This window comes from Amblyomma maculatum, chromosome 5 (assembly GCF_055883805.1).
Source record: "Amblyomma maculatum isolate TAMU_Amacu chromosome 5, ASM5588380v1, whole genome shotgun sequence".
In the NCBI taxonomy this organism is placed as follows: Eukaryota; Metazoa; Arthropoda; class Arachnida; order Ixodida; family Ixodidae; genus Amblyomma; species Amblyomma maculatum.
The window spans coordinates 156,600,375-156,622,814 of record NC_139348.1 but is presented as its reverse complement, the minus strand read 5'-3'; the positions used below and the strand labels follow the sequence as shown (position 1 = coordinate 156,622,814).

The following is a 22,440-nucleotide window of genomic DNA, read 5'->3' as shown; positions in this document are numbered from 1 at the left end:
CTAAAATATCACTTGCTAATTCTTGTCATGCAGGTTTCCATACTGTAGTTATTTAAACTACATTTCGCATCAGCACAGATACTTGACAACTTTTCGGGTGAAGATAACAGGCTTTCATATGCAGGTCCTCGTAATTGAGAGATACAGAAAACTGCTTCTTTTAGTGCAAAAGCATTTCTTGTCTCATCAGTGGGGTGGATGGCTATTGTGGTGTGTCTGCACAAACTATCAACAGAAAAAAACATGTTGCCACCACTGGGTTTCGAAGCTTCTCCAGAGCGACATTCCTTCACTTAACCTAGGTATATATGCCATACACCAACTGACTGAGTGCGGCTAAGGTCTGCTAGTGTACTGCCGGACGAATCCGCCACGTGGCCTGACAGGACTTGCAATGCTTTTGCATTACTGCACCTTGGCAGACTTAAATTTTTCAGCCCTCGCTTATTGTGGAATTCACAGTGTTGTCCTTAACTGCCCAACGTAGTCACTTTTACGCCATGTGGTTATAGCTGCAATGAGAGCTTGTTGTCAGACACTACATGGTGTTGAAAATGCCAAGGTCACATGAACAGTTAGAACAATGCGATTGCAGCACAGTTACTGCAAGGATGTTTTCACCCTAGTGGAGCTTGGAGAGCCTGCAAATGTTTTACATGTTCCTGGTAAAAAAGGACTCCGCACAGCATTCTGTTTTGACAATCACTCATGTATTCTTTTTTTTCTTTCTATACATAAGCGTGGCATATAAGTGGCCTGTACAGCAATCGCAGTGGAAAACAAACACATATTGACGCCAATGACAAACCAATAACAGTCTGGGTGAAGCTACAAAATGCTCGCAAATTTCCACAAGAAAAGAGACACTGAATCAACCGTGGGAAGTTGCATCTAGAAATGTGCCAGTCTTGGTGACCGCAGAACAACCAAGGATGAAGCAATAGTGAACAACAATGCTGACGAGCCAAGCTCCAGTGCGCTTATGGGCACATCTAAAGCGTACATATTGCGCACATTCAGTGCATTGAGCATGTTATCCTCTATGGCGGTGGGACTGCAAAACATAAAACCCTCTTTGATATAACCACATGCTTGACAAACGTGTCGCAGGTTGGTGGTTTTTCCTAGCAGCATCCTAGCATAGCATGAAGTGTATTGATATAGCCTGAGAGTGCAGGTAAAGCAATGCAACATACTCAGACACTATTTAGCTGGCCTGAAGCCACCATGGGGCACTGTAGCGTCATTGTCAGGTGGCTTGCCGAAGCTAGCTGGATGTAGCAATAGTTTGCTCAGAACAGCTCTCTTTCCAAAAGAAACAGCGACATGCCCTCCGCTGCCTGTCATCTGCTTCTGCAGGACTCAGGTTCACAGTAGAGACAGCACATAATAATCAAGCCCCAATAGCTTCCACCCGCCTGACCATAGGAATGGCAGTACGGCACGTTGCGGGACAGCAGTGGGCGATGCGGAAACCGTGAAATGCTACAAGTCGAAAGTGAAGCAAGGTTAACGAACCTCGCCTTGTCCAGACTGTATAATTCCCAGCGATGAAGGGCAAGATCAGCCCAAACAAGGGCACAAACCTCCGGTAGTGCTTCAGCAGAACAAAGTGGAAAAGCGGAAACGTGCCAAGACTTTGGTGTCTGGCGCCAACAAGGTACGAACAAACTTCATTGATAGGGAGGCTAAGAGCCTTGGAGTACACTGCAAAAATGGCAGTTTTGTCAGAATTGATCATTTCAGTGCAACCAAAAAAGTACACATTTGACGCTCCATAATCAAGACCTCAAAAGCCTTGGTTTGCTTTGAGTGATAAACCTTGCCAAATGGGAGCCAGACTTGACACGCTGCTTTTGCCAACATGTATTGCCTCAGAAGAAGGTTCACACAAGAACATAACTTCCTCCTTGAAATCGACGAAACTAAGAGCGTACAGCTGTGGCACTGGGCATGTAACGTGCAACATTCGTACGGCACCCAGCTTAACGTGCATGATGCCAATGTCGGCCCATGCACAGACCACGCCGAAACGGCTGCCTGACTGTAAAGTACACACAAAAACGAGAGTGGCCTGTCCCGGGGCAAAAAGCAGCAGAAATAGCTGCAAGTTCTGCTATACACACATGCACTCACAAGCACATTATACACAACTAAAGGCCTGTACAAAAAACATAAGAAAGGCACACGGCCTCTAACGCAACAATATCTGCTCAACTGCAAATCTTTGGCAGTACAATGAACAGAAGGCACAGAAACGAGAATGCATCACCAGTCATTGGGAAAGGATACACGTGCATTGCAAAGATGCAAGGCATTCGACACACGGCCTGGTCGCAGCAGCAGCAAACATGACTGCACTTAATGTTGCCAGACCACTGTTTCCTCATTTTTTTTTCTTCAAACACTCAACAAACAAGGCATTCGTTCAAGCACGTCATAATGTGCAAGTGTTTCGCATAGATTAAAATGCAGCCAATTCCACAAGGAGTCCTCACAGGCCCCCAATGACACTGACCAGGTAAACAATGCCTGAAATCCACGTACTGGTATATCGCGGCTAAAGCGGTATGCCTTAGCCATGTTTAAGCTAACTAAATAAATAAAAGTAAACAACAAAAAATCAAACTGGTGACAACCTCAGTAAGCACATCTCCTCTTTTATATATATATATATATATATATATATATATATATATATATATATATATATATATATATAAAAAGATCTGTTCGTAACCTATAGTTACCCTTATAACCGAAGCCATAGCGGCAGCCTGATAAACGACAAGACCTACTTTGCATTCTTTTTTTACTCTCTTCACATCCTCGCACAAAACATGCGGTATGAAATTGTTCATACAACACACAACCGTCGACCCAAAGGCTTTGCATCCGCACTGCTCCTTCGATAAAGCCTTGTCAAAAAATACCAACACTGCAGCCAGCAACCCAGCTTCTGTTATTGGGGAAACAATAAAACCACATGGAGCACTTAGACCAGCTGGGCTGACAGGGTGGTGGTCCTACAACGTCCTAGGCATTATGGAAACTGTGCGATGTACTATTGTGCACAGCATGTCTTGCAACAGAAGAAGTGAACCATGCTCAGGGACAGGTTGGCCGCACCATAGTGGGGTGCAGCAAAACACCAAAGGAAAGGTGGATCTGCCATTGCAAAAGTTGTGAACTATCTTAAGAGCCCTGAGCCACAAATGGTGCACACCTCTTTACTTGACGCATCTGCCCTAGCAGTATCACCTTTTTCTGTCATGCGTCGCGTCGCCACTACCAGGTCTCTTCAGAAGCAAATGAAATAAACAAAGAAGAATAAAAATGAAATCAAGTTGCTGACAGCTATGATGAGTCCAGTGACAATGAAGGTGCAGAAGTTGATGCATCGCCACTTCAGGACCTTACAACTTTGGTGGGAAATACAACCTGGGGGCAGTGGAAGGAATCTTTCCTCTTGCTTTTCAAACACCTTGTACCATGTTGGTGGTGCTGACGTGTCCCACAGTAAGCTCTAGCCACTGCTCGAATGTTGCAAGTCGTGCTGAATGCGACAATATTTGTGCGTGGTATACCGCCTCCCCACTCAAGCCTAATGCTAAAAAATAACGCCAACTTAATGCAAGAATAGCCGATGACTTAGCGGGTAGGCTGTGCGCAACATGTCAAAGGTTGAATGGAAAAGTGGCCGATGACGAAACATCAAAGTACTCTAACCAACTCAACTCGTGTAAGCACAAAATCTGCACAGATAAGCCTCAATGGCTCTCCACCACAGTTTTCTCTGCTTCAAGAAACCTAGTGTCTTCTAACAAAACCCTTCTCCGCCTCTTCCTCCACAACAACAACAGCAGCAACAACAAGAACTCAAGATCAAAGGTACAGATTTTGAGTACACATCAACAACTAAATGGTTGAGAGAGAGAGAGAAATACAGATGGCTGTACAATGTATGCTGTGAAATTACATAGCGGAAAGTGCAAGGGAACACAAAGAATTGGAGACAAATCATGTGCCAGCTTAAATTTGACGCCCATGAAAAAAACAGAATGGGAAGAACTGGCAAAATGAAAAAGGTGTCGTCATAGCCCAAAGTCGTGTTTCGACACAAGTGACAACTGCACGCTTGAACCCAGATTTCAAGATTTGGCAAAGCCATGGCATGGCTATGTTGTGGTGCAATTTCTCCCATTCAATCAAATGCCCGTTTCAGAGGCCAATTCAGAGGACAGGCTAGACCAAGCCATCAAAGCGAAATGCTACAGCCCTAAACACTGCTTGAAATCTAGGCTTAGCAACAAGACCAACACTGAAGAGTGTGGACCAATGGGAGGCAAAAGTGACACAAAGAGAAAAACCTATTTAGTCAGGTATAACGTAAGAAAGAAAAACACAAAAGGGACAGATTGAAGGACTTGTTGATGGAGTGTTCTAACTAAAACTGTAGTACCAACAAGTCCACTGTGCAATGTATTTCCCCTTGACTGCTTTCTTATCTCAAATATAACCAGCAACATAAAACTGTATAAAACCTCTCGCATGGATAGCCTGTAAAATGCTAAATTAACAATATAGGTATCTGAGATGACCGAAATCAGGCCACAACACCATCAAACGTGCCGCGGTGCAGCTGGATTTGGACTTTTAGCTGTGTAGCCTTAAGATGCCATTCAGTTTCCCACATCTGTATAAACAAAGCTGCTTGTTGCCTTAAAAAAAATAAAAAATTTTAGACAAATGATACACAAGAAACACATGCACAACACTCAACAAAAAACTTTGCAACTTTTCAGTGCATTGTATAAAGCGGGTTACGCCAAAACTGCCCCGCAATTTTTCAAAGTGCTACTTATCGAACCTAAGCTTATGCTTTACATTTTTTTTTTCAGCTGGTACTTTTATATGATTACTGCACATTCTTGTATAATTCACTTCCTCAACTCTAGTGACAAAACATGAACAACTAGAGAGGAAAAAACATATGTATATATAACTTGTTGCCTATCTCTTGCCATCGCGCCTCTGAGGTAAACTAAAGAATAACGCCTGCCACAGTGAGAAAGCGTTTACATGAGGTGGCACAAAAATAGAAGCTCTCAATGCATTGACCGCTTTTAATCAATTTGTCTACTATCATAATCTACCTGCATTCCACTGCGTGGTTATAGCACAGAATTGGTTAGAAATGCTACCACCACTTGTCATTGAGTCCTGCGCAAGTCCACTCAAAAAATTTCGAGCCAACTTCCGCCGTCAATGTTTACTTCTCTGCCGATCCCAAGCAAGCCTGTTCGAAACATGACTCATCATGTCAGCCAAAACCATGGATCCTGAAAGCCTAGCAAGGAGCAGAAGTGTCAGATGATGGCGACTTGTGACGCAGAATGTCGCATGGGCAAATGACGAGCGCGCTTTTCGCTTTAGAAGGCGGCACCAGTAAAATGTCGATCTAGTCTTCTGTCTGCGAAAATGTCACTCGCCAAATCTCAACCAGGCTCCACATTACTCACTGTGCAGACGACACAAGGCCAAGACACTCTTCCTTCGCTGCTGAAGCTTGCAGTATAGTTTTCAATGACCAGAAGCTAAGGGAGTGGGGGGAACCTAGCCACCACGTTGCATCCACTTGTGCTTTGACTTGCGCGCAGAACGCCCACCTCTGTCGACGATGGTGGTTGTCACGACCTTCTTGCCACAGGTGGGACCAATGGCAGAGACACACAAGGCAAATCGTGACATTTGAGAGGTCTTTGCTTTCCGTCCTAGACACGAGTTTCGGAAGAAGACATTGTCCACACGAGGTTCACTGCATCTGCCAACAACCGCTGTCCCCACCAACACAGTCCTTGCTGCGGACAACAACGAGCGACACCTGCGAGATCTCTTTCTTAAACGAGGTTCTAGCGGCGGGTTTTCTTTGACTCTGCGGAAGAGCAGGATTTGGAGCGGGTGAGAACTCATTGGGATGGCAGTTTTTGGCAAGAGAAAGAAAAAAAGAAATAAACTCAAATGAGACGCGGTCGTTTGTGTGTTGGAGAGTCCATCACGACATCCCCTGGGCTAGCGCTGCCCGAAGAAGTCCGCTTGCGTGACTCGACATGGCGAGCAAACTCCTCGGCGATGAAGTTGCTTAGGCTGGCTGCACTGCGAAAGCCAGGCGGCGAGACACCACCTGCTGAATGGCTCCGGCTTGAACCTAAGGCTGCAACAAAATTTCATCACCACCATCAACAACAATGGCTTCTCCCACCAACCTCTAACAGACTCTGTCCTGCCCCACCCCAATAAACTTCCCATGCTCTATATCTTAATTTCTTACATAGCGTGCAACCTGGCCAAGGCTGGCATGCTTTGGCTATGGGAGCCTTCATTGGAGCCTGAAAAGTAGTTCATTACGCATCCAATGTAGGGACATATAGAATGGTGACGCTGCCCAAAAATAATAAAAAATAATACGCCTCTGCCCGTGCCACTAAGTATAAAGGGCTTCCAATGTAGGGACAAGCAACTTTCATTGGACAGGGCTTAAATGCTGTCACTGGCAATGTACTGCACTTCATTTCACCTCTTGCCATGTTTTACGCATAGCGAATACACTGCGTTCGATTGAATAAGCACTACTGTTGCAATACCCTAGTTTTGAGAAAAACACGCCGGAAAAAAGTTATGCACATTATTTCAACCAAAGTCGTGACACAAGTGGAATGACATGCAGAGGACTGACACGTGGCTAGCATGCCTACCTCCTTTGTTGCCGTCCAAACCCAAAAAAGAAAACAGCTCACTGTCAGTGAAAGTTATGATCGAAGGGTGTGATAACCAAATGTCCGACTGCTCTGACCACCACTTGCTTTAAACTGCCCCATGTTTTCGACAAAGCCCTCACTGACCCTCTTTACAAAACTTCAGCTAAAATGATCGTTCAGCAACCATACCCCCATTTGCTGGCGGAACAAAAATTAGTGTCGGCCATGCCGTGCTTAGGTGCATCCAGACACAGATTGGCTCAAAGCCCACGAGTTAAAAACTCATTAATTAGGAGCCAGAAATGACAGCCGACGTGTGACAAGCCTCCTAGCACCCAAGGCCGCTAGGAGGCTAAGGCTTCAAACAGTATGAGTAATGTGAGGCACAGTGACATGCTTAAGGGGGACCACTGCTTGCATAACCGGCACAGTGTTTAAGGCAAGGTGTGAAATGCAGTGCCACTACAATCGGCCACCCAAAGCACTGCTGCATCTTACCCTCCTCACCCTTAAAGGAGTACTACGCTACTGTATATGCCTTATTATTTTTTGCAAGCGCAAAATTTTATGAAGGGACGGCATAAGCTGCAGTTTACATAATTCGCACAAGTGCCCTAGAAGAACATTCAAGGATATTCAGTCTTTCAGGGTCATTCTAGACGATTCTCAAGGACTTATAGTGAGCTACACTTCAAAACTTTTACAGTATACGTTTTAGGCATCTGAATGAAAATATAAACATTATTTTATTGCACTTACCAAAAATGTTTGCCAGGAGCGAACCCTGTACTGTACTTTTACAAATAACCTTCCAACAACTTGCACACCTCAGTACAGATTTATTATTATTATTATTATTATTATTATTATTATTATTATTATTATTATTATTATTATTATTATTATTGTTATTTTTAATGTGAATAACATCATCCAGTGTCAAACTGCTCCAGTGCTTAGTATTTGCTCAAGGTTTGCCTAAACAGCACCAGTCCCCTTTGCCATGTCTGTGTGTATGCCAATATTTGCACTGTGAAACTTTCCTTTTTAATTAGCACTGGATCAATTGGTTTTATTGACCTACCCCTCCTTCAACAGCTGCCTGGTTATGGCACAGCAGAAAAAGCAACTTAACAATTTTCCACGGCTCTGCCAAAGTTTACAAAATATGTGTCTAACCTAGTACCTTTATCAAAACACTGCAGTTTTCTGATAAACAAAGAAAGTTGTGCAAGATTGCACAGTTTTGCAGTAGACAACAGCAGCAACAGCACAGGCTGAAGGGAAGAAACAGAATGAGACCGATTCCCTACAAGTATAGTGTGTCACTGTTGGTCAGCAATCTTCCTGCAACAAACGAGGGGGCCTGCAGCACCTTTCTCCATTTTTCACTTTACTTTTGTTTCTTTAAAGCAGATTAGTGCGCTGAAGTAATGTCAAAGCGTCCGAAGCATGCACTTCCTTCAACCAAATTTGTAGCACCATCTAGGGTGAGTAGCAAAATTTTGGCTGCTAAGCGAATCAAACTTTTCCTCGAATATTGCCAATCAAATCTCCAATGAAATATGGTCAGAGGGCTAATAGAACTGTGTGAAAACCAAATTTCTGGCTATAAGTGATTAATAAAAATTGTGAATAAAGTAAAACACATTTGAATAATTTAGAAAAATTAGTACAGCCAGTTGAAAATAGACAACATTTTCCCACAGAACATAGCTATGAAAACAGAGATATTGCAAAACGAACTGTTTTCATTTGGTTTGGTTTCTAGGGCTTAAAGTCCTGAAGTGGCTCAGGCTTTGAGGGACGCCGTAGTGGAGGGCTTTGGAAATTTAACGCGCATTGACATCGCACAGCAAACGGGCACCTACCTTTTTGCCTCCATCGAACAGCAGCCGCCTTGGCTGAGAATCAGCATAATTTGCTACGCTTTTAAGGCCTATCATTAAATAGGGAAGCAGGAGTCATGCGGTAATAGCAATAAACCTTTTGTCGGCTAACAACTCGTTCACAATTCTTAAAAAGTATTATATCGCTATTTACACATTGCTCGCAAGGAAAAGAGTTTACTGAATGCAGTTAAAAAGCACCGTAAAGTGGATACCTCCTTACTGGTGGAGTGAGGTCAATGGCCAACTAATGGAGATGCAAAGCCCTGGCAACGTGCAAAAAAAGAAAGTGAAACAGAGAGATGAACAGTGGACCTCAACAGCAACGCTAGTGAGACATTCCCTTTCATGCTCCCTCATGATACTTGAAGACAAAGTGTTGGTTGTGGAATGCTGCCCAGAACGTGGCGTTTACAATGACACGCAGCCCACTTCGCCCTAGTGTACGAGTTTCGCTGGACTGCAAGCCTCGTCATGGGCTAGCTTCGAGCCCGAAGCTTTTGACGTACAGTTTCTTTCTTGACCATAGTGACCTAAGGTGCGTATCTTCTGGATTTTAATCGATGCAAATTGAGAACAATCAAAGCGATCAGACCAAAACAAGTGCAGCACTGCACGTGTGATGAAACTTCACCCCTTACACTATCCTCCACAAGCTGGGCCACTTCTATGCACATACATATGGCGATTTAAAAATGAGAGGATCACTGCCGCCAGCCATGCTCACAGCCAGTTACCAACAGCACTGTAGTTAGACACACTGACGTGCCACATGGTGGTGCACTTCATTTTACAACCCACAGGCATAAGTCGGCGGACTCAATCATAAGTTGACTCACTCAGGCTCACATTCAGATCATGATCTGAGTCGTGAGTGAGTTCGAACTACAGTTTAGATCACCATCTTACTCGTGAGTAAGTCTAGACTTGCATTCACGTAATGCGAGCCACGAGTTAATCCGGACTCAAATTCATATCATGGTATGAGTTGTCAGTGAGTTAAAACTCATGTTCACGTCTATGTTCAGATATGAGTCTATGCAAGTTTAGATCCGCATTCAGATCATAACCTGAGGTCCTATAAAATCAAATGAATCCTTGATCACAGGTTGAGCAATCAATCAAGATCCACAGTTGTTGGGAAATCTGCACGGGATATTGTCGCTCATTACATCCTAGCGGACACAAAATGCCTCAGTGCTTGCAATGTACTTATGTACTCTGTGTTTGTAAGTCGATATATGTGAGTCGAAATGAGTTAAAAGCGAGTCGAGATGAGCCACAAGTTGAAATGAATGAGCCCAGGTGAGTTTGCCAGACTCAAATGAGTCGTGAGATAAAATAAGTTAAGTCCAGATGAATCATGAGTCTGAGTGAGAGTGAGCCCGCAGGTTGAGGAAATTTTTGTGAGTGAGCCTGAATGACTACTCATAATTTTGCTGATCTATGTCCACAGGCGTACGCAGCACCTCTCGATGCCCATCAGTGCACTGCTGTGTACTGGCAGCTGCTTCTTCTTTGCACAAGCTGATGATTCATCTGCACCTACCTTTTGCAAGACGAATAGTGTGACAAGTGCACGCTACTGCCATTAACAAATGCAGCAAGTTGCACTGTTTGTTTCGTTCAACTACCAATTCAGAACTTCTGAATGTTTAGGAGGTTCTAACAACGAATGTGCAGCACAAATCGAACAGCAATCACTATTAAAATAACTAGCAGCATTTTAAATCTTCACATAGCCCTACCGACACCCTATCCTTGCAACTGCAGTTATCAAGCCACGGACCAAGATATTTATTTGCCATGTAATTTTTCGCACTGCAGCGTAGTTGCATCCACATGCAGAGGACTACGTGAGTGTAAAACAACTGAAGACTGCACACAGAGTCAAACGTCAACTTACATGTAAGTGCAAGAGTACAACATGGCAGAGAGCAACATCAAGGCTGCCGGAACTAGAATGATAGGAAATAGCAACGGCCCTCAAGTCTAACATGTATCCACCTAACTTATGAAAAAAAAACCTTAGTAATAAAGATTGGTAGAAATACAGGTGACGAGAAAAAATTTTTTCTTCTTCCTTATTTGTCGATTTTACAACTTTCTCGGGGAGTTGGTCTGGTCCCAAGTGGTCCTGGCGGACTCCTAGCCTTGGAGGTTAAAACTTCCTCGAATTTGAATAAGTAAAGTTTACTTATTTACTTTCTCGCTCTCTCTGTATACCATGATTTCCATTTGTGAGCAAGAATTTTCAAGTAATTTCAAAACCTTAAAGGTATACTGAATAAAAAAATTGCCGCCGAGATTTCCAGCTCAGATTGTAGCTATCGCATTGGGAGTGACCAAAACAATCTACTTTATAACAGAAATGAACGGAAAGTAAGTATTTTAATAAATATTTCTCAAATCGCCGCACCTAGCGGGCTCCTGTGAAAGCTCGGACAAAACCGGATATCGCGTCACAACTATCCCCATCGCGGCCGGTCGCACCTGTTCATTTTTCCTTTCCCCCCTGGAACTAACAAAGCACAGAGACGAACATGTTTTTTTTTGCTGCTCGTGTTCCTGCACACAATTCATCGTTCCCTCCCAGCGCACAAACAACTGTCCACAATATGCGCCCTTCGTACGCGTCCCCCTCGACCTCCCTCGTGTGTAGCATTGCACACCTCGCAGCATTGTGCACAGCATGGTACGGGCGCGGCGGCAGCGGGATCGCGGGGCCATGACATTGCTGAGGGTAGTTTTGAAGTCACACCTGCCGGCTGACAGTCGGGAGCGCGCTGCATCTGACCCGGCGGCCGCTCCGAAAACGTCAAAAATACAGCCATCCACTCAAAACTAACCAAAATTATGTGTCTGTACTAGTGTAATCGTGTCTTAAGAATGCAATTGTGGTGCTTTCTCAATATCCTTGGATATTTGTTCAGTATGCCTTTAAGAACGGAATTTTCAAGTTCAAGGGTTTTCAACTCGCAACATGAGGAGTGGGCGGTGGTGAAGTGGTCAAGTTTCAATTTATGTGCTTAAATGACCTAAAGCAACTGGGGCTAAAAGGGATGCTGCAGTGAAAGGCTCTGGATAACTTCAATCAGCCGAGGGTTCCTTAATTTGCCCTGACATCGCACACTGCACGGGCGCGTTGCACTTCACCCCCATTATTGAAACACAGCCGCCACACCTAGGACTGCACCCGAATCTCCCAGCCCAATATTCGAGTGCTGCCCTGTCCAGCAACCAATGCAGCAGGGTCAGCTGTGAAGCCATAAATAAATACAATCAAACAAAAACAAATAAATGTGAATGCATTGCATTTTCAACACTTTGTACTGCGGTTTTGCTCATTTTAGATGACATGATTTTCGATTGATACGAATACTTCATGCGACCGCTTGAAATAAGTAATGTTAAGATACTAATTACCCGAACATAACAATAGGCATTTGTTGGAAGTGTCGAAAGAAGGAGTGCAAGATCAATGAAGGGTGCAGATGAATCATCAGCCTGTGAGTGGTTGCTTGTGATGCCTTTTCCATGTTAAGGCTTACTAAGCTTTATTTTAACCCTGAAGATATCAAATAGAAGTTATGAGCTTCCTGCACTTCCTCGCTAGTGGTCTCTGCACTAAAAAATGTAAAATACATGGTAGATCTCCAGAGAGATGAAATTGCATGGTAATTAAACTTAACAAATTACAGGAAAACCCCATTAAAAGTAGTTCTACTGCATAAAATCCTCAACTCAGCCTTCACTAAACCCCATGCATTTGATGACTGCTCAAGGCATAGTAGTTCATCAGGATTGCCTCAGTTGGTGTGCACCTATCATCATGTACAAAGAAAAAGAGGTTTCGGGTAAAGCAACCAGAAACTACCCCCTGCAGATTGTATGGAAACTTCACTGGTGCTCTAAACGCATATAGACCAACAGCGTGTTTACAAACAAAGGGGGGCTAGCGCCCAGGAGTACATGGAACCAAAATATTTCTAAGCAGTTTTTTAATTTCACGAGACACCTATGATGTCCTTATTCGGTACAGAGCAACCATGAACATCCTAGAACAAATCACGAAAATATGAAATCTCAATAACGAGGCGAAGTATTTTTAAAACATCACGAAACGTATGGGGGTGCAAATTGGGAGGGCGACCCATAAAAACACAAGTAAACGCAACTTACCACAACATTTTTCTCGTTTCGCAGAGCACCAGAAGCGGTGGCCTGTCGTTAAACATTGGCCAGCGCTTTGAAGAAGTATGTTGTGTCATTGCAGAGGCGGTCTACATTTAAACTCCCCAAATAATCTATGTTGTGAATCCGGACACCCCCAAAATGTTCATGTAGCGAAACACGTTTTTGAAGAAGTATGTTGCGTCATTGCAGAGGCGGTCTACATTTAAACTCCCCCAATAATCTATGTTGTGAATCTGGACACGCCCAAAATGTTCATGTAGTGAAACACGTAGTTTTGTTTACAGTCTGATATGCTGCTGCATGGAGTAAATTAGCTTGATAATACTGTCCCTCAAGTGATATATCCTAGACAGAATTACATTTAAAAGAAAGTTGTCAAACGCCGTATGACAATACGAACCGAACGAGAGTCGCGCATTGCAGCAGACGACAGCAAAGCCAGCGATACCCACAGCGGCTGCCTCCAGCTCCGGAGCGTCTGCTAGCGACAGTGCCGTCATTGCCGTCTGCAACAGTGTGCGGTCAGTTTATCGTGCTGTGAACGGTCCCACAAGTCGTCAGACTTGCAGTATTTGCAAGGGAATGTAGTGTGCCATGCAACATGATGTCGGGGAGTGATACAAGACATTCACCAAAAAATGAGAAGGGTTCAACGCTGCAGAACCGAGTAAAATGTTGCGGTAAGTTGTGTTTACATGTGTTTCTGTGGGTTGCCCTCCCAAATCGCCCCCGAATATGTTTCGCGGTATTTTAAAAATACTTCACCTCATTAATGAGATTTGATATTTTCGTGATCTATTCTAGGATGTTCATGGTTGCTCTGTACCGAATAACGAGATCATAGGTGCGCCATGAAATTAGAAAATTGCTTCGAAGTTTTCGGGTCCATGTATTCCTATAGGCGCTAAGCCTAGTTTTCACTCCCAACCGGCCCAGCCTGGCGACAGAAGCGCCACCGCATTGTGCTTACGTCACAGATCGGTGTTGGTCTATACAGACAAGTCACCAAGGTTGCAGCTTCTAACAAGCTTGGAGAGAAGAATGGTAAGGACATCCTGGGCCAATCAGGACGGTGCCCACCACATTACTGTGTTCTTATATGCCTGTTGCCTTTATAGCATGTGCCATCCCAACCGGCTCGCGCTGCCCTTACTTTTCGCAGTGCTTCATGCAGCTTGTGAGATGGAGTATAATGTTCGAGCAGTCACAAAGTCAAGGTCTCAGCAAAGTAAACTGCAATAGCAAGGGCTGCAGAAACTTTTGGCTGCTTTGCTACTAGGGCTAGTTTTTACACTGAGTGATCTTCTAGCAGGCAGGCCCCCTGCTTCTCTGGATGCTGACACTTTGACCCCGTATCAGTGAATGAGTTAAATAAGGTTGTTTCCACAATAATGCAAGGAATTTGTATCTGCAAGCATAAATAAAAATAATTTATACTTTGATGAGGATTAACACTGCGAGAAGGCCCTTTTCCAGGAGGCTGCGACCACACACCTGAAGAGATGGCGAGTGCCTCGCGGAAAGTGTCCAGGTCTACGTCATCGGGGTCTCCCTCGCTGACAACAGCAGGCCGCTCCCCTGTGCTGGAACTCAGTCTCGCGGAGGACGCTGCCGTTGCCACAACGCCGCGAAGCGACCCTGGCTCGAGGGAGAGGCGCTGCCGAGGCGACGCCCAGCCATGGTAGCTATGGTGATGGTGGTGGTGGTGGGGCGCCTTGCCACACAGGAAGGCAAGCAGGTCTTCACGCCGAATGTGGCGCTTGCGTTTCTTGGCCCATGCCAGCAGGTCCTTTGTGCGTCGTTGGTAGCCTGACTGGTAGCCCAAATCGCTGACCCTCCGCTGGGCCTCCAGGCACTCTAAGCAAGTAGGTGATTGCAAGTAAGGATTGTTAGTTTAGCTCAGCGCATGTTTCAGCAGTGTCAACACCAAACCAGATGCAAAACTTTACGCTGAAACTTGCTCCAAGTGCAGCAACAATGTGAAACAGCCGCCATTATGTTACGGAGCTTGCTTTTGTGACCAATTTCGTCTCACACCCCCCCAACATAATGAAAATCAGATCTACACAGACCAGTAAATGTTGCTGTTGCAATTGCAAATAGCCTTAAGAGACCTTCGCAACTTTCTTTACAGGATGAGAGAGACGAATTTGACGCCAAAGCATGTGTTCCACATTAATTTTGCTAAGTCATGCCGTACTGTGCATTGGCTAGCATTCTAAACCTCTTAAAAGCAAGTGGAACTCTTTCTCACCATAGCAAGAGTAAGGACTTCCATGGATGCAGCCAGAAAGAGCCCCACTACGCAGCTTAGAAGCAAAGCCTGTTGTGAACTACACGTTCAACAGGGGCACTTCACGTGAAGTTATACAACTTTGACAGCTTATCCCGAGGACAGTGAAACATATAGCTGCAAAGTATAAAGAACCAAATTTTTTTTTCCCGAAATCCCGCCTCTTGCAAACTGCTGCAAGGATAAAGGGCAGAAATAAGGATTTTTGTCAAAATGCCTAACTGTGGTGGCTAATGACGAGCCTTCTGAATAGATACAGGACAGCATTGCCAGAATTGGAAATAAAAGCGACTGGGGTTACATTAAACAGAAAAAAGAGCAATGGAAGAGTGAATAGATGAGAGTTCTAGATATCCTAATCTACGGCAAGACGAAACAAATGGAGACATGCAGGGCATCATAGAATGACAGGATCAACATCAGGAGATGGGACACACAGTCAAAGACAATAGGCCATCAAACAGAATGATTTCGATAAAAAAACATTGCAGGCATAGGGCATCCACCAGCTGTTGGAATAGTCATGATTAACTGGAGGAGGCCTCTTTACTCTCTTAAGTACAATGTTTTTGCTGTTACCGAAAGTTACTGCCTTTTCTTTCAAACACCAAGCAATATATTGTTACTGAGTGGTATTCGCTGGCCGTGCTGACGAAAAAGAAGTGTGACTGACTCCCAGAAGAAGAAGACGCAGACGAGGGCTGTGCTGTGCTAGTGCTGTGCTGGGATCATCCTCAGTGGTGTAGACAACTGTAGTACTGTGAATATCTCCCGTAACAATATATATATATATATAATATATATATATATATGCACTTCATTATAGTTGTTACTGTGTGCACTCCTTCTTTTATTTCTTACTGTTAATTTTTCTTTCATTTACAAATGACTGTTCTTGGTGTTAAATGTACTTTAATATATGGTCCGACTTTTTGCATGTCTTCTATACACTACCTGTAAAAATCCTGAAGGGGATTTTCTTTTCGCACATGGAAAGTACTTACTTCCAACATCTAACAATCATTATGGCCATCGATGTCTCCACTTTTGTGGTGCTAAAATTTGGAATGCTATCCCATGCTCAGTCATATCCTCACCTAATACATTTAGAGCACTTAAGAAATTTTTCCTCCATACAGAGGTGTCTCAATAAAGTGGCTATTTCATACTCTACCTGTGGCGTCGTATTCTGAATATGAAATCACTTATTTTTTTTTTCTCATTTCGTTATTTTTGTCATGTAATAAAATTTTAGTTTGTATCATGTTGTTTTGTATTATAGTTGTTTCATTTTGTACTGTTAAATATGTATTTTGTTTTCTTCCCGAGTTGTCAGTAGACATACTTGTATCCATTTTGGGATCCACGACTAGCCTCTGGCTAAGGATCCTTCAGTGTCTGATGTAATCCCTTGTCTACTTTGAAATAAAGAAAGAAAGAAAAAAGACAGTATTTCTAAACAAATGAATAAATATGTTGCCTCATGAGTTCCATGCAGCACTATGTAAGCTAGAGGTTTCCTCATCAAGTCACTACAGTGCGTTAAACAGGGCCTATTGATTATACCTGTCGGGAAACTGCTTGAGCAAGTGATTAATTAAATGCACACTTTCTGGGTGCATAAGGAATGTAGTGGCACCTAAAAGTGGCCAGAAAGGGCTATCTGTGACTTGCCATTGTCTTTTGTACAGCGTTTTTTTTTTTGTTTTTTTTCATTCATCCCTTAATTACCTCTATGGCTACTATGTCCAAAAATATCAACAACCTCAAAGTTTGAAACTCGGACAAAGTTTGCTTTACAGACCACGGACGCTGGCACTATCCATGAAGACCCAAATTTTGACCAAGTTGGACCACCATTCCTTGATACATGGGCCCTATGGGAAGTTTCACATCTGCTCACAACATATAAGAGAGTAGAGACACTTTCTATGTACCAAACAATGCAAACATATCAGCAAATTATAGAACAGCATTTTTTTTTTTTTTTTTTACCATATTACGCTACTCATCATATACATGTTTAGTTCAGTGTATGCCAATGAAGATGCGGCAAAAACTTCAGGCCAGTGGCACACTAACTGGTTTTGTAGTGAAAGCTACACTGCGGTAGGTTTTCAAGCTGCCAGTGTGTTACTGTGGAAGACGAAGAAGAAAAACAAGAGAAAGAAAAAGGAGAGAATGAAAGAGGAAGAAAAAGGAGAAGCAAAAAAAAAGAAAAAGAAGAAAAGGAAGAAAAAAAAAAGGTAGCTCCACTATAAGCTGAAGTTTAGCGTAGCCAGGGGACCGTGGCGTTCGCTATACCATTAGGCTTAACCATAGTTAAACCATAGCCAATATTTTACAAGTGAAACCATTTCACTCAACCAACATTCGGCCTTAGGCCTAGAAACAGCATAACCACCTCTCAATATTAAAACAAGATGGAATTTATTAAGAATTAATGTTGCTGTACATAAATGAGCCCAAATGAAAGCATGATGCGCTGTTTATGACCAGTGAACTGCTGAAAAGCCCAGTAAGCCCTAGTAAGAACGGCGACTTCACTCCAATATGAAACATCCTTCTCCGAAGAGTGCCACCACGTTGGCATTGCTAATCTGCATGTCTAAGAGTTTATATGCATAAGAATTTGGAACATAGCACATCTAATGCAAATGTATGTTAAAGCTAGATTCGAAATAGTATTCGGCAAAAATGAACTTTGAAGCACATTATCCCATATGCCCATATCACTTTCTACACTGGCAGTATATTTAGCAGTGTCAGAATGTCACCTCTGCACTCATCGCAAGCTTGGGAGCCTGCACGGAACTACTGAGATAGAGTGTAGACAGCTGTACATCGACAATATCTGCCTGATCCTCCTTGATGTGTGATGCCTGCAAACTTGATCAATACAAAATAACAAATTGGTTGGTTGGTTTGTGGGGTTTAACGTCCCAAAGCGACTCAGGCTATGAGAGACGCCGTAATGGAGGGCTCCGGAAATTACAACCACCTGGTGTTCTTTAACGTGCACTGACATAGCACAGCACACGGGCACCTAGCTTTCCGCCTCCATCGAAAAGCGGCTGCCGAGGCCAGGATTCGATCCTGAACAAGTTATATGAAATGACATGGTGCACTGATGGCACTGCAGATGGCTTGATACATGCATAAAATAATATGAATGTCCCTTGACTCTGAGGCAAAAAAATTTTCTTCACAATGGCTTCTGCAATGCCTCAACCCTTACTGCCCTGGGCTACAGGACATCATGTGTTACTGCCTGCACAGAATAAAAGGTACTAGAGTTGGGCACAACCCGAGAATGAAAATAGCGTTTGCCCCTCAGAGGACCCCCTTGCAGCCAATCGCATAGACCCATTCTCATGATGTTATGGAGCCCTCAAACTTTCTGGTGTGACAACATGGGGTGTGGCAGATGAGGTTCTCTACAGCCTAATGGTATTATCCACGAAGTCATAAATAATCGATTGATGTCACTCGCTGAAGGGCCTTCGGTGATGGGCATCAGCAGAATTTTTCTGGAGTCAAAAGACTACTGGTGCCGCCACTCTTTAGGGGGGCGTAGCAAATTTTTTAATTTTTTTTTTTAAATGTGCTTATTAGGAACTAACTAAAGCAGTCTGCCTGCCTTGTAAGTTGTTCCCTGCAATGCTCATGACATTGTACTTTTGAAAACCTGCAGCAATCCTGCGACCAAACCCTTTCACAGTCCTAAATGACCTCTATACGATAGAACTTTTTTCAATTATAGCTAGAGTAGCAGAGATTATAGGAGGTGCCACTGCCACACCAACAGCGCCACCTGGAAGAAGAAGTTGCATATAGACAAGGAGAATGCCTCTTCTTCCCCTTATCTTGAGGAAAGCAAGTACACCTGTGTCCGTCTTAAAAGTAGTTTGCAGCACTGTGGGACCTACGCTGATTAGAACAAATTATTGCATAAATATGTTTGTCCACGCCTGTCACTTTGTGACCAGCGGCTCCATCACTGAGAAGGAAATACCACCAGTTGCCGCACATAGGAAACTAGGCAGGCTCGGTGGGTGCCATGCTTTTGAATGGCGGTGCATCCCAGTTTGTAGCAAGCATGCATAGTGCTTGCTCTGTGCAGGCTTTCTTTTCTAGTTTAATTAGGGGCTCAAAGACCACTGTAATTTCCAGAGAAAGCAGCAGGACTCCCTTACCAATTAAAGCAATAATAGTTTAAAAATAGCTCAATACTGCTGATGTATTTGAGGGACTATATTCTTTGCTCCTGCAATGCCAAGTAGATGACAAGAGATTATGTTCCACAGTGCTGCCGACTATTTGCGATGTGAAGTATATGAACGCTGGTTGTGTTCGACAAGGGGCACACGATGTACTGTGTGCAGCAGCAACGCTTAGACTTTCACATTTTTCCACTGCAGATCCTGCAGTGCTTTCTTAACTTTTAGTGCTGAAGCACTACTACCTGGTTATGTCCATTTTTCCAATGCGTCCATTTGTGGGGAGTGATGCTGGAAGTGTATTTTTAGTAGAGGTGGCAAGAAAAAAAATTCCTTCTCATATTGTTTTCATTGTTTATACTCTTAAAAAGTAACTGCTCACTATGTCCTTTCTCGCAATTGTGCACAGAATGAAACCAGCAAACAAGCCGCAAAAAGCGTGGTACCTGCACCACCCTGTTTTAATTATTAGAATTGCTGTTCTATGAAAAGCAAGATGATGTCCAGCATCTCTATTCCTTGCCCGATTTTGTGTAAGGTGACAGCAATGTATTATTGCATGCAACATTACGGTAGTAGCCAAATTATGGAAACACGAAGGTAAGAAGTTAGATGCGAAAAAAAAAAAAAAAAAGGGGGACAGGAAGTGTGCATTTGAGGAGAAATGGGTGGGGGCTGCATATCTACATAAGACTATTTACGGCATCCCTGCTTATGGACCAGAACTTCAGGAAAAAGTGTCTCAACTGACATAGGCAAATCATGATGAAGTGGCCTATATCCTTCACAATTGGTGATCACATCTACATCACTATGTAATGACCAAAAGTGCTTTCAATTATTGCAACAATCATGACATTTCTCAGAAGGCATAATAAGCATCATTCCAGAAGGCACATGTTCCAGTTGAGGCAATGCCTTCCAAGGTCACCAAGTGCAGTGCAAAGCAACTGCAAGACTAGATGGCACCTTGCCAAAAAGCTGCGTCATATGTGATGCATATGGTTTGCATATGGCTCCATTTAGCAATTTTCACAGTGCAAACTTCACAAAGTAAACAGCATCCCTAACTGTTTGATTTCCGTCTAAATATGGCTGAAGGTGAACTTCCTCGCTGCATGGAGGCACAGCATGACTTTAATATATTAAAGATTGCAGAATGCAGGTGATGTAAGGGGTAGTGCTGTGCACATGCGCAACCTTCAGTTTCCAGCTTTTCTTTTTAGTGACTTGAAAGCATCCTTGGGCCCTTGTTTGTTTTCAAAGAGCAGCGAAATTTTCAGCGGCGATGCTACAATTTACGCATACAACCGACGCTGACGCCGGTTCTGCCTCAACACACGCACTACGATATGAACCAATCGCACATTGCACAAACGTTGGTTATCGATGTAGAACCACAGGAAGGATTTTTTTCGTCGCATGTTGGGAAAACATGGAGACGATAAAGGCTAAACAACAGACAAAACGCGCTCGAGTCACGTGACGAGATAAGTAAAAAAAACAAAAAAAAAACAATTGGTCTCACCTTTGTAGAGATTAGTGACGCTTGAGGCCGCGTTCTGGAAGGGTACCCAGAGGGACACTCCATGCTGGCGATCTGTAGATACGACAAATGCGGCGTCGGTTGATTATGCGAGGATAAGCGACGCGTTCTCGCATGCATAGTCCACTTCCTGTGGATCACTTCGGAAGAGTTTATCGCGTTTGAAATTTGGCCACATGGCTAGCTACTCGAGGCATACGCACAGGACAGGCGGTTTAAGCTATGGAAAAAGAAAAGAGCAGTAGTCTGATGCTGCAACGACCGACCGCGTCGAGTCAGCAACGCGATATTTAATGCATGCGCGTCCCTCTTGAGAGGTTGGGGAACGCGTAGCTGTTGCATTTCGAACTTTTTGCTTTCTCCAACGGCCAGTCCTGCTGGCGCCGCCAGCGACTGTTAGCTGTCCGGAAATGAATAAACCATCGGTACTATCACATGAACGCGCTGCAACAGGGCAGAAAACAAAAGCAAAAAGCCCACTAAAGGCGAAAGCGCCCCCATCCGTCCTCCCCCTTCTCTGACCCTCCCCGTTTTTCCTTCCAGCACATTGCGGACTAAGCCTAGCGGAGAGCTCGGTAGTAGTACGCGTAGCACACAGTAACAGCACATCACCAGCTTTCACGTCGCCCTTCGGGCAAAGCCTGCAACACGCTTCTGTTGATGGGCATGAACCAACCCCGGCATCCGCTGAAGATATCCACAGCACGAATACGTTTAACGACCTCTCGCAGTAGATACCTTTGTACAGCTGGGCTACGCAGGTAGCCGAGTTCTGAAACAGGAGCCACAACTTCTGAGACGATGTGTCGCGCTCGTTTTGTATTTGGCTCTCCAGATCGGGCGCCCGCTCGACCTCCTCGATGCACTGCCGCTCCCAGTTGGTTATCCATGAGTCCAGCTCGTCGGTCCGCTCGGCCATGGTGTTGCCTTAGCCGCACACAACGCTGCACGACCGAGGGCAGCAGCCACGGTGCCGCGCCGTTTTGATCCCGACGAAGTCGTCTGGTTCGCACCTCGCTCTGTTCTTTTTGTTTCGGCTTTTTCCCACAGACGTAGCACAAAAACCTCCGAGGCGAAGAGACACGGCGTACTTGGGGCGTTCCACACGGCGCGAAGCAGCACTTTTTTTCTTTCGCAAGCAAAGCACACAAGCAAGGCGGATGCTGTTAAGAAGGCCACCAACTACGCACAGAGAGACCGACACAGCGCTCAGCCAGTGGCCAAGCGACCGTTCCAAAAGATGGCAGTGAGCGCCTAGCGACAGCTTGAGTAACTAAGATAAATAAAACAAAATTTGAAGCAATACGTAACCTAAACAAAAAGCAATAAATTGATGAAAGGTTTAAAACAAATCCAATCACACTTACATTAAATTTAAAATATTCTCTTCGAACTTAGGTTGCCAAATTCTCCGATTCCCTTTTCAAAGAGACGTAAAGCGGCGGAAAAATATGTAAAACTGTTACGAAAGCAAAGTAACACCAAATTTACATTATCTGTGCGCTTATCAATGTCATGACAACTGTTTTAGAAACCT

At 44.0% G+C, this 22,440-nt stretch overlaps 1 protein-coding gene across 1 annotated transcript; it reads right to left on the bottom strand.

The window, feature by feature from the left end:
- Nucleotides 1-688: 688 nt before the first annotated feature.
- On the bottom strand, nt 689-22,161 carry LOC146190070 (HUWE1-associated protein modifying stress responses). Its single transcript, XM_084604808.1, has 4 exons — nt 21,642-22,161; nt 20,886-20,957; nt 14,339-14,701; nt 689-6,214 (listed from the first exon to the last, which is right to left on the bottom strand). Exons 1-4 carry the CDS (start codon nt 21,820-21,822, stop codon nt 6,018-6,020), a joined length of 813 nt encoding a protein of 270 aa, XP_084460934.1. The 5' UTR covers nt 21,823-22,161; the 3' UTR covers nt 689-6,017.
- Nucleotides 22,162-22,440: the final 279 nt, after the last annotated feature.